This window comes from Narcine bancroftii, chromosome 5 (assembly GCF_036971445.1).
Source record: "Narcine bancroftii isolate sNarBan1 chromosome 5, sNarBan1.hap1, whole genome shotgun sequence".
Lineage (NCBI taxonomy): Eukaryota > Metazoa > Chordata > Chondrichthyes > Torpediniformes > Narcinidae > Narcine > Narcine bancroftii.
In genome coordinates, this window is record NC_091473.1 from 4,786,659 (window position 1) to 4,799,972 (window position 13,314).

The following is a 13,314-nucleotide window of genomic DNA, read 5'->3' on the forward strand; positions in this document are numbered from 1 at the left end:
GGTTCTCACTCCAATTTTAAAATCCTGTGAGACAAAGCACAGCTCCTGACACTCAACAGTCCTATCAACAATCATCTCTACTTTTTGAAATGGCACCAGGAACCAAATGAAGCTGTGCTACTGGATATTAAAACTTGCACGGATGCATCAGTCTCGTGGAAGGGTGTACCAAATTCAACAAATATGATTAGTTCCCATTCAGACTACTTGTGATCCCGCAAGTCAACAACAGGTGCAGCAGTTTGCAAGCTCCAAGATGATGTAATTTTATCAGGACAAAACTTAAATTTGACCCCCCCCTGCAATGAAGGGATATGGTCAGGACATAGGTTTTTTTTTTAATTTAAAAACTTATACCAGCTCAGACCAATATTAATCCCAAGACACAGATTTGTTTTTAAATTGGAGAATTCAACTAGTTCTCCCAGGCTGGTCAAGGCAGTGCATCATAGAAAGATCTAATATTTTCTTAAAGTCTTATTTTGTTTAGACATGGGGGTGGCTCAGAAAGACATGAAGGAGACATGATACAAGAAATAGATCTTTAACCACAGTAGTTATGCAGTGTATACCATGGAATGTTTGTGAACCTGTTCTTTTTTCAAATAATCACAAACTATGTTACAATACTTAATATTTTGCTACTTTAAAGTTAATCAAACATGGTTACAAGGTTAAACAAGCTTTAGAAAACAAGAGAAAAAATAAAGTTGTAACAAACAAAGGAAGTTGAGCTGCACAGGAAACAATAAAAGTTCAGTACATCAGTTGTCTTTATGACATCATTTATTATGAAAGAGGGGAAATCAGCCTTCTCAAATGGCCCTTACTGTTTCCCTTTAACAATATCCGATGGACAAAGTTTATTTTCCGACTGATCAGATTCAGTATTTACAAGACTGCACATTAGAAAGCACTATCATATAAAAAGTCAAATGTTTGTCAATACAATCGTTATCAATACATTCTCATGTTAGCCACCAGATGATCTCACTGGGTAACTGGCGCACAAAGCTCCTCACAAATGGGCATTTTTAAGTATTAGGTTTCCACCAGGACCGTGAAGTATTAAAAATTGCAAACTCACTTGAAAAGGACTGCAAAATTGGTCATACAATTTGAACTCAATGTATTTTCCAAATGCTTCCACATTCCCAAAGTTCTAATTTCTCCTCATGAATCTCGAAATTGATATTTGCTAACCCTATTAATATTTCAAAGTAATTAGTCAACATTATTTTTTTGATCAACCCGATAACTTCAATGGAGCAGGAAAATGTTCCCTTTGTAGCCCTCTCACATTTCTAGAATCAATGTTTCATTTACAAGATTTATCCTGTCAGCAGCTGAAACACAAGTGATGTTAAACCATTCATACCAATAGTTCTCAACCTTTTTCTTTCCACTTACATAACCACTTTAAATCATTCCTATGCCAAAGGACCTCTGTGATTAGTAAGGGATTGCTTAAGGTGGGATGTGGGTGGAAAAAAAAATTGAAAACCACTGTTTTAATCATAACTAATCGACTCATTATGTGCCCGGTTTCATAACTCCAAAGGAAATGGGCCAATGACAATTTTTCTCAAGCAAAATATTTCAGTAACAATTGGGTCTAGAGCAGTGCTTCACAACCATTCCCCCCCCCCCCTACCCCCCTTACACACACATCACCTTAAGCAATCCCTTACTAATCACAGAATACCAATGGCATGGGGATTATTTAAATTGGTATGAGAGTAGAAAGAAAAAGGTTGCAAACCCCTGATTTATACATATTTCCACAAGAGATAAAGAGAAGGCAATTTTCTAGATAAGAAGTTATAAATTGATTTTATTCTCATCCTCACTCAATACAAACCAATTTCTTAAGGACTTGTCATTCAACTTTGTAACATCGTGAATCAGACTTTCAGCCTTTGCATAGAATATATTATTCTGGCTGAAAAATATTTGGCACTTAAAAACACCAAAACTATTAGAGAGATCCAAGTTCCAAAACACATGTTACAATACAGATTTTAAACTGCTAATTAACATTGTGTTTCAAAACTTTGATGGGAAAGGAAGGAAACATAATATTTACAGGCAAGTATAAAAATGTTAAAAAAGGTATGATTAGCAAGTTCAAGTGTCATGTCAAAGATTGCAGAAACAGAAATCACCACTGTATTTATACAAAACTGCTTTTAACTTTCTTATGAATTTAGTTGTAAACTGTACACAAATATACAATATAGTAACACGGATGTAGCAAAGGTATGGAACCTATGGTTCCGAATGTCACAGTAAATAAACCAATTCAATTATTTTTGAAAGCAAATCAAGTGCTAGAAATTGGAAGCTCAAAAATTGATGGAAGACTTGGGGACAAAGTTAACTTTTCAGGCTAATGACAATTCTGATGAATATCCACTGACCCGAGACATTTACTCAGCTTCCCTTTCTAAAGATCCTATTAGTACTACTCTGCATTCTTTATAAACTTGATTCCTTTGAAAAGCCATCCATTTGATCCAAACAAGATGATAGTTTTTAAGAGAACCAACAGCCCTGACAATGAAATACAGTCTTAGCTCTTATAAACAAAATAAAATCACCTCAGCAATGGCATTGACTGCCAATACTTCCTGGTTAGCTGTGTTCATACTTTTGGCAAGGGCCCATGTAAAATACCCATATATTCATTCAATTAATGCAAATGGAAATATGACATTCAAAATTTGAACCCAGGTATAGACAAGTTGAGACACCATCTTCATTCTTGCTTCCTTTGCTCGAGACTCCACAGGAGGTAGCTCTAATGTACCCATTAATAGCATCACCGATGGTGCCCAACCCAAACTATTTGGCACCTCTGTCTGTGATCACGTTCAAACCACAATGTCTATAGAGATCCTTCATAAACTTTGACCCAAAACTTTTTTGGATTCAGTTAATCTCCAACTCAGTTTATTAACAATGATTCCAATTATTTTCTTCAATCATCAATTGTGGGTAACCAAAATGCCTGCAAAAGAAATTTGTATAGTCACCAGATAGCAACTTAAAGTGAGTACACCAAGGTTAATAAATGCTTTGCATTTTATAGTTCAATTATTTACCAAATAGTTCTATCAATTAAAAGTGTTTATAAAGACTCTGCATGTAGATTGACAATAAATATTTACAATCTCAGAAACCCTTTTCACCTAATTTCTAAAAGATAGTCATGTACTTAAAAAAAAAAGGCTTAAATACGGGAAGTGATTAAATACACTGGAAAAACTTGTGAAAGTGTAAATCAAAATGGATGGGTGAAGTTAAGAATAACAATATACAAATATGAACACCCCTGGAAGTTCCCGTTCAAACTTAAAAAAATTTTCCCAAATCCATCATCATTTAATTGATTAGCGCTTCATTTTAAAAGAAAATTCAAGCAGTTATTACAAAAAAGTAGCTGGAATGAATAATCCTTTATTTGCAAAGGGGCTTTATTTCAGATAAACAGCAGCAATGCCAAACTAAAGCAAAACTCTTCGATTAAAATCGTTAAAGAGGAGTCAGGTCATTGCCAGCATTTTCAATTCAAGTGAGAAGAGTCCCTGTTTCTCTTGCCGCAAATATTATTGCCATTTGGCACAGTCAGAATAAATCAAAACAGATCACAAATTATTCCAAGTATAATTCCTGATATTAGCAGATTTGTTTATTTTTGTTGGGTCAGTAAAGAGAATGGGGCAGAAAAAGTCTTCAAAAAAGGTACATAATCTGACAACCTAAATTTATTCTAGTAATTGATAATGCATACTTACCATGTTAGAACATGCACTGGCAAATGTCATAAATTTGGGGTTAAACTGAAGACAAGAAACAGGACCTGTATGCTTTCCATCTAAAACAGCTACCTTTAACCCACTTTCAGCATTCCATACATGAACCTTGCCATCCTCCGATCCTGCAAGTCAATACAGATTAAACTGAGTAATTTTTTTTTCCAGTCTTTTTAAGTCAATAATATTCAGATTCTATAAAAGTACAAAAAAAAGTTACATTCAATTAAAATCTCTATGAACTTGGCAGGTCTTGCAACGTCCATAGGAGGTAAAGATATATAACTAACATTGTGGGCTAGAGACCTTTGTTAAGGCACAATTAAATAATAGGCAGGCATCTGAATAAAAAATGGTGGGGGAGAAGGAGAGAAAGGGCAGGGGGACCACAGAACAACAGAAATTGGAGATTAATATTATCTTATTAGAGGGTGCCCAAATAGAAAACAAGGTGTTGTTCCTCCAATTTGCAGGTGGTCTCAGTCCAGCAGTGCACAAGACTTGAGAATGGGGCAGTGAATTGAAATGGGTTGTCGCTGGGACATCCCCGGTATTGCAGAATACTGAATGAAGCAATCTCCCAGTCTGCGTCTAGTCTTTCTGATGCAGAGGGGACCATAATATGAGCACCAAATGCAGTCGACGATCCCTGCAGATTTACAAGCGTTGCTTCTCTTGGAAGGATTCTTTGGTATTCCAAATGGTGATGAGGGAGGTGGCGTGGGGACATGGAGCACTTCCTGTGGTCACAGGAGTAGGAGCCATGCTAGTGATTGGCTGAAAGGGAGCAGTGGACGAGAGTCACAGAGGCAGCAATCCCCGCAGAAGGCAGAGAGAGGCAAGGTGTCTGGTGGTGGGTCCACGTAGTATGTGACATAAATGACATCTCCACATCTGTTGGATGTGGAGGCTAGTGGGATGGTAGGTGAGGATGAGGGAAATCCTGTCCTTGCTGCATGCAAGGGGCTTGGGAAAATATGAGAGTAATGGAGGATATGCAGGAGAGTCTAGTAGAGGGGAAGCCAAGGAGGACTTCTCAGATTATCTTGCCTGGAAGATCTTGTCCTGGAGCAGATGTGATGGAGACAAAGGAATTGTGAGAAAGGAACTTCATTACAGGGGCCACAGTGTGAAAAGGCGTATTGCAAGGAAGGAATGGAATCCTTACAGGGGACAGGATGTGAAGAGGTGTAGTCAAGTTAGCTGTGGGAGTTGGTGGGTGTGTAGAACATGTCTGTTGAGAGTTTGTCTCTCAAGATAGTCAGAGAGATTGAGAAAAGAGCATAACGCCAGAGATGTACCAAGTGAATCTGAGGTCAGATTGGAAGTTGGCTGTAAAGTGGATAAAGTTAACAAGCTCATCGTGGGTGCATGAAGCAGCACTAAAGTAGTTATCAATGTACCAGAGGAAAAGTGGAGGAGCCTTGCCTGTGTAGATTTGTAGCATGGATTTATTATAGCCAATAAAGGAAGATACAGGGGTTCAACTTACTATCAGGTTACAAGTTGAAAAAACCTGTTGAAAAAGAATATCACGCCTACCATTTTTTTTATAATTAAATTTTGAATACCTTTACTCCACACTGAAAAAAAACCTTTAACATACAGCTGAAAGCACACTGGACATGACGAATGTTTGAAGTATTGAACTAAAATTAATTGCTGGACGGTGAGAATGGTGGAGTAGCGTGTCGCAAGTGCGGGAACAGATCAGAATTCAAAATTGAAAGTACGGATTTGCACCATCGTAACTTTGCAAAATTGTAAGTCAGACCGTCATAAGTAGGGAACACCTATTATAAAGCTGGGGCCCATGTGGGTACCCATGGCTGCCCCTTTGACTTGAAAAAAGTGGGATGATTCAAAGGAGATGTTATTGAGAGTGAGGAGAGGTTTTGCCATCCCAAAGAGGGTAGAGGTGGAGAGGGATTGGTTGGATCTGTCATCGAGGAAATGAAGGGCTTTGAAGCCTTTGGTATGGGGGATAGAGGGGCATACTAACTGGATGACCATGGTGAAGATGAGGAAGGAGTTGAAATAAAGGCCATGTGAAGCATCATATATGTAGGTGGGAAAGGGCTGGACCAGGGGACTTAAGGTAAGCAATTACTAGTTCGATGGGGCAGGACAGGGCTAATTCGACAATTGGGTTTCTGGATCTGGGCAATGCGGATAAGGTTGTAAGCCATGGAAGGAAGATGACCATAAATGATGAGTTCGGAGTGTGAGATTAGTGGAAATCATGGGTCCTCTACCGTCATCACCTATGGCTCCTAGAACACTTCCATCAGCGCTGTCTCCGCTCCATCCTCAACATTCATTGGAATGACTTCATCACCAACATCAAAGTACTCGAGCTGGGCAGAGTCCGCAAGCATCGAATCCATGCTGCTGAAGACCCAACTGTGCTGGGTGGGTCACGTCTCCAGAATGGAGGACCATCGCCTTCCCAAGATCATGTTCTATGGCGACCTCTCCACTGGCCACCGAGACAGAGGTGCACCAAAGAAGAGGTACAAGGACTGCCTAAAGAAATCTCTTGGTGCCTGCCACATTGCCCACCGCCAGTGGGCTGATATCGCCTCCAACCATGGATCTTGGCGCCTCACAGTTCGGCGGGCAGCAACCTCCTTTGAAGAAGACTGCAGAGCCCACCTCATTGACAAAAGACAAAGGAGGAAAAACCCAACACCCAACCCCAACCAACCAATTTTCCCTTGCAACCGTGCCTGCCTGTCCCGCATCGGACTTGTCAGTCACCAACGAGCCTGCAGCAGACGTGGACATTACCCCTGCATAAATCTTTGTCCGCGAAGCCAAGCCAAAGAAAAAGAAAGTGGGATCTTATTGAGGGACTAAGAGTTGAACCAGTAAGTGGTTAGTGCACCTGACCACGACAGCAAAACCCTTGTCTGTGAGCAGTTGATAGTGAAGTTGGATTGGCAGAGAGAGAGAGTGGAGGGAAGAGCATTCAAAGGGGGCGAGGTGAGATTAGAAAAGGTGAGGGGAATGGTGAAGTCAACAGTTGACATTTCAGCAGCAGTTGGAAATATAAAGGTCCGGAGCAGACAGAAGGCTGGAACAAGGTGTCCAGGAGGAGAAAGGTGGTTTGTGGAGTGGGGAGCAAGACTGTAATGAGGGGTGGAGGATCCTTGTAGAATTTGGCACGCAGAAGGAGCTAATGGAAGAAGAGTTCAGCATCATGTCATGCATGAAAGCTGATTGAGGTGTGCGCGAAGGAGAACGAAGGTGAAGCCTCTTCGGAGGACAGAACTTTATATCTCAGAGAGGATGGTAAAGACTAGGCAGAGGTTGGAGTGTTGGTCAGTGGGGTAGAGGATATGGAGGATGGGGTGGATCAGAAACATGAGGGTTGAAGGGATCCAAGGGAGGAAGAGGAGGGATGAGGGAAGGAGGAATGTAAGAAGGGCATGGCCAGGTGAAATTTCATGTAGAGTCTCGGTCCTGTGGGCTGCCAGGATGAGTTTGCATTAGACAAGTTCTGCAAGCCGGAGCAGGGTGGTGAAAGATTAGTTGGGTCTGTTGTCAAGGATGAAATTAAGTACTTTTTAAAAAAAAAAATCACCCTCAATAACTTCTCCTTTGATTCATCCCACTTTCTTCAGGTCAAATGGGTAGGCATTGGTACCTGCATGGGCCCCAGATATGCCTGCTTTTTGTTGGCTATGTGGAGCAAGGCTCCTCAACTCTTCCTCTGCTTCATTCACAACTACTTTGGTGCAGCTTCATGCAATCACGACGAGATTGTTCACTTTATCCACTTTGCTGCCAATTCCCACTCTGACCTCAAATTCACTTGGTCCACCTCTCGCCACACTCTCCCCTTTCTTACTCTGTCTCCATCTCAAACTCTCGACAGACATTTTCTATAAACTATTACCTCGACTATACCTCTTCACATCCTGACCACTGGAAGGATTCCATTCCTTTCTCACAATTCCTCTATCTCTATCACATCTTCTCCCAGGAAGAGGCCATCCAAGATGTCCTTTTTCAAAAAACATCTTTCCATCTGCCACCATCAACTCGGCTTTCACCCACATATTTTCATTACCCCACATCTGCTCTCACCCCCATATAGACGATAGGATACCTTTTATCCTCACCTACCAAGCTACAAGTCTCCATTGTTTCTGCCATCACTAAGTGATCCCACCAGACACATCATCCCCTCTCCACCAGGACTGCTCCTTCTGTGACTCCTTCATCCACTGCTCCCTTTCCAACAATTGCCCCCTTGACACCTACCCCTGTGACAGCAGGATATGCTACACCTATGCCCATACCTCCTTCTCCACCATCATTTGGGGCTACAAACAGTCCTTCCAAGTGAAGGAACTCTTCACATGTGAATCTGTAAGGGTCATCTACTGCATCCAGTGCTCCCACGTGGTCTTCTCTACATTGCAGATTGGGAGATTACTTCATTCAGCACCTTTGCTCTGTCCTCAGCAATAGCAGGGATCTACCAGTGCAACCCATTTTAATTCTCTGCTCCATTCCCATGGTGGCATGTCTGTCCATGGTCTCATTCACTGCCCGACCAAGACCACCTATAAATTGGAGGAACAATACATCATATTCTGTCTGGGCTCCTTCTAATCAGATAGCGTTAACATCAATTTTCCAGTTTCCGTTAGCTACCACCTCCCCCCACCCCTCCACTTCCCCAATCCTCCTTTCCTTTAGCTCTGCATACACACAGCCAAACCCTCCCCTGATAAATACTTGCCTTTCCTCTCCTGTCCTACCCATGCTCACTACAACTTTTGTCTATTGGCCTGTGCTCCTCCCCCTGCCTTTTCTTCCCTTCTCCCCTAACCTTTTTATTCAGGCATCCACCTGTTTTTGGCTCACACCTTGAAGGAGGACTCAAGCATGAAATGACAGTTACACATCTTTACCGCCTATGGACGCTGCAAGACCTGCTGAATTACTAAGCATTTTTGTGTTTTTACCACAATCACAATGTCTGCAAACTTCTGTGATTCACGAAATTGAATGAAAAGTAGTTTAGAGAAATGCTCAACAATGACAACTGGATGCTCTGTCTCAACTGTTCCTTTGCAATGAGTGAAAGGCCCCGGTGGTTCCTCAAAGGATAAAAATCAAAAGCAAATTAACAATTTATTTTTAGAACTAATCACATTACATTAGGATAACACATCATGGAAGAAGAATGCTTAGTTTTTAAGTATTATCCAACTTGCCTCTTTCCACAAGATGAGGAAGCAATTCAATTGCACTTTAATGAAAAATAAAAATGGATTCTTAACTTTGGGGGAAAAAATGGAAAACAAGACTGATGGCACCACTGAGTAGCACTACCAATAGAGGCAACCTATGTGATAGCTATGCTTTACTTGTTAATCTACTTGTCATGAACAATAATCGGTGATGGACAAAATCTTAGAGGTTTCTTCTCTTGAAGAGCTGAATTCCACCCAATCAGAACTTTGTCAAGTGCAATACAATTTTCTTGAACCCCAACAATTTCATAACCTTGAGACAATTTGACTTACCAAGTTTACTAGCTTTAAAGAATAATTCTATGAATCCTATTCACCCATTTATTTCCCACTACCTTGTTTCCTCTCACATGCACACCACCAACCCTCTCCCCCACCACTGACAATTCTCCTACCACCCACTTATACTTAGGGTAATTTAGCCAATAAAATCAATTATCCACCACGTCTTTGGAGTGCAGTTCCAATTTCAATAGAAATATAAAAAACCTCAAAAAATGACAATGTTAATCTAACAAAATGACAACACCTAAAAAAAAAGTACTTTCAGTACGTCATTAAGGTTACGAAATGAACTGTTCAAACCAGCATCCTCAGACTTACCGATCATCACAAACTGAGAATCCGGAGTGAACGATGCCTCCAAGCTAATACCCTTGTGGTTGTTATATCCCTAAAACATAAGGAAAGACATTTCAGCACAAAACAGCCATATTTTCTAATTAAATACAGTATTTAATCTCCAAAAATACGAAGTTCCTCAGCATTAAACTACATTAAGTGGAGTCAAAACTTTTTTTTTAATGTTTGCAGATCCAATATGTTCTTTTCACATATCCATATTATCTTAAGCATTGACACAAAAGAGGCTAAACAGAGGAGCAGGAAGATCACAAAATCAATGCACCTTGGACCTCATTCTGACAGTGGAGAAGGAATAGGATGGACAGGTCAGTGATAGAACAGAAAGGGAGTTGAAAGAACATGCAACCAAGTGCTCCAGATATCTATTGTAGATGCTCTGTGAAATAGTCCCCAAGTGTATGCAACCAAGATCTCCAGATGTCTATTGTAGATGCTCTGTGAAATAGTCCCCAAGTGTATGCAACCAAGATCTCCAGATGTCTATTGTAGATGCTCTGTGAAATAGTCCCCAAGTGTACACATGGTCTCAACGATGTATAGAAGATCAAATTAGAAGCAGTGAATGCAGATGAGGTCATAGGAGGTGCACTGATTTTTCCAATTTCAAGAATTGCAACTCCTCTCATCTTCCTAACTGCTTCCATTCTTCCCTCTTTCTACCCCATCCCTCTTTGGTTCATTCCTCTTCTACCCCCATTTCCAGATTCTTGGCTTCTCCCCCCCACCCCCACAAATATTTTGGTTCCATCTGCCATTTATCATACCACTATTGTCACCTTATCAGACTTGTCTGTCCCCTTATCTATCAACCATCCCATTCCACTCATCTTTCTCCACCTCATCCCTTTACTTCTCTCTCTCTATATCTAGCATCCATCTCCCAGTCAACTGCCTTTGCCAATCATCCTTCACCTCTCCCTGGTCTATCAATTCCCCACTGGCACTCATCCTGCCCTGCATCCAGCACCCAACATCTGCAGGTTTTCTTGTTTAACTCCAGTCCTACTCTGTCCTCATTATACCAGCTTTCCCTCCACCACATGATGAAGTGTTCTGGCCACAATGTTTAGTATTCACCACCCCCCACCCCCCCCACCGAAAATTGATCCCATTTAACCTGTTAAATTCCTCCAGCAGATTAAGTGCAGAGTAACCCCAACAGGGTTATGTCAGGAATGGAAACAACTAAAGAAAGCATTCACTGCAGATAAAGCTTCATGGAGGTTTATTAAAAAGTCTTTAAAGTTAAGATGTTTTGATTCAGTGAACAGGAAATCTCTCTTTATAACCATATGACCATATACAGCACAGAACAGGCCAGTTTGGCCCTACTAGTCCATGCCGGAACAAATCCCCACCCTCCTAGTCCCACTGACCAGCACCTGGACCATATGCCTCCAATCCTCTCCCCTCCATGTAATTATCCAGTCTTTCCTTAAATGTAAATAACGTTCTTGCTTCAACCACCTCTGCCGGAAGCTTATTCCACAGCCCAACCACCCTTTGCGTGAAGAAATTTCCCCTCATGTTCCCCTTATAATTTTCCCCCTGCAATCTCAAACCATGGCCTCTGGTTTGAATATCCCCCATTCTTAATTGAAAAAGCCTATCCACGTTGACTCTCTTTGTCCCTTTTAAAATCTTGAACACTTCCATCAAATCCCTCCTCAATCTTCCATGCTCCAGAGAAAAAACCACAGACTGCTCAACCTTTCTCTGTAACTCAAACCCTGACATCCTGTCAAACATTCAACATTCTCGTGAACCTTCTCTGCACTCTCTCTATTTTGTTTATATCCTTCCTATAATTCGGTGATCAAAACTGCACACAGTATTCCAAACTTGGCCTCACCAATGTTTTGTACAATTTCATCATAACCTCCCTACTCTTGAATTCAATACTGATGGCGACCTTTTTAAAAGAGAAATTTGCCAGTGTCTGGAGGAATTTCTTTTCAGTACATCTTTTGAGAATATGGCCACAAATGCAATGGACACTGCTACCATAAAGAGAGAAAAAAAAGGATAGCCAGAGGAGCCAGACAAAATCCAGCTAATTCATATAATGTGAAAAAAAAATTAAAGGCAATGTGTTTTGGGAATTGAATACCTCTCTTAAAATTAACAAATGCAATCTTAATTCGAGAGCCAATCTGACTATCTACCCAGTTCTCTTCCACTACTAGCCTATTGTTCACCATCATTACAATTTTACCTACCCCAAATGTTTGCAGTACTGCTCCTTTAAAAGCATCAATGAGTCGAACCATGCCTCCATTTGTAGAGACCAGCATAAGCTTTCCATCATTGCTGAATTTCAATCCTGTCCACTCACAAGTCCGTTCATACTGCATCTTAAATGTGGCAAAGGGACCCTATGAAAGCAAGTTAGAAAATCCTATCATTTTCTCGTTTATGTGATTGATAAATGGTAAGTTATTAGGTGCTTTCAAATTGCAGCACCTGTAGCCCCCCGAGTCATGGGTGCAGGATGCATCTTTCAAATTGCAGTCAGACCTACCCGATAAATTCCCAACTTGGCGATTTAAGGGGGATCCTGCCCCCACAATTAGTGGCATGTCACACAGTCACCAAAAGTATCAGTCGTCCCCGTCTCCCCCCCCCCCCCCCCCCCCCCCGACGTGTTACTGCCACGAAAGGAACAGGGATGGGAATGGAGGGGAGGTGGCTGCTGCCTCGATGTGCCTCTCCAGGATGGCTCAATGCAGAAGTGTGGGAGCAATGGCTTTCTTCCTTACCCATAATCCCCCACACCATGAACCACTCTGCCAGAAGCATGAAGGAATTATGGGTAAGGAAGACAGCCACTGCTCCTGCACTGAGCTGTCGCCATGAACCGGAGCAACAGCACATCACGTACAACCCCCCCCAGATTACGACAGCAGCACTTCAGCCAGGGGTTTCCCTGTGGCACATGCACGCAAGTGTTGATGTCACCAGAGTAACCAGGTTGGCTATTTCCCCTTTCAAACTGCCGGAGCAGGATGCCCAGCTAAGTTTTACTCGGTTCCTTGACCACCTCTGAGGTAGGTCAGGGACCCAGTTGGACCCTTAAAAATCACCATGTACCTAGGTCGCTAACCATGCAAATTTCCAGGTTAATCCCACTATGTGGCAGTTTGAAAGGGCCTTTTAACTCAACTTGGACTCACCACTACTTTGTCCTTGTCAGGTTAAACAAAAAGTAATGCTGTACTACTAGATGTATGTATTATAGATTCAGTTAAAGCCCAATTGCCCATCTATAGAACAATAGAAATATGTTCCACAACTACTGCCAGCTAATTAAATGCCCAAATATCTGATAAATAAGTTGCTTTTTTTTTAAAAACAAAGTGTTTGTTTACAGGAAGTGAACATTATTGGCAACGCCACTTTTATGCCACTATGCCTTGTTTTACAAAGCTTACTTTCTTGGAAAAAATTTTCACAAAGCAAAGGATTGTAAAATAACAAGTCTGGACAAAGTGCATTTTTTGATTTCAAATAGTGTTGTACTATTCATTACAGCAAAAAACAACTTAGCAAAGGCAAACTACTTATCCCAAAAAGTTAATAGTGCA

The 13,314-nt window shown here is 41.2% G+C and overlaps 1 protein-coding gene across 6 annotated transcripts in view; it reads right to left on the minus strand.

Annotated features, from left to right (window-relative positions):
- Positions 1-768: 768 nt before the first annotated feature.
- Positions 769-13,314, minus strand: part of wdr82 (WD repeat domain 82) — a 42,791-nt gene continuing 30,245 nt past the window's right edge. For all 6 annotated transcript variants that reach the window (XM_069936597.1, XM_069936594.1, XM_069936595.1 and 3 more), the window contains 4 exons: positions 11,950-12,105; positions 9,689-9,758; positions 3,798-3,940; positions 769-3,010 (listed from right to left, as the gene is read on the minus strand). In XM_069936597.1, coding sequence (XP_069792698.1) covers positions 2,981-3,010; positions 3,798-3,940; positions 9,689-9,758; positions 11,950-12,105 — 399 coding nt within the window. In that variant the 3' untranslated portion in view covers positions 769-2,980. The remainder of the gene's footprint in view (positions 3,011-3,797; positions 3,941-9,688; positions 9,759-11,949; positions 12,106-13,314) is intronic.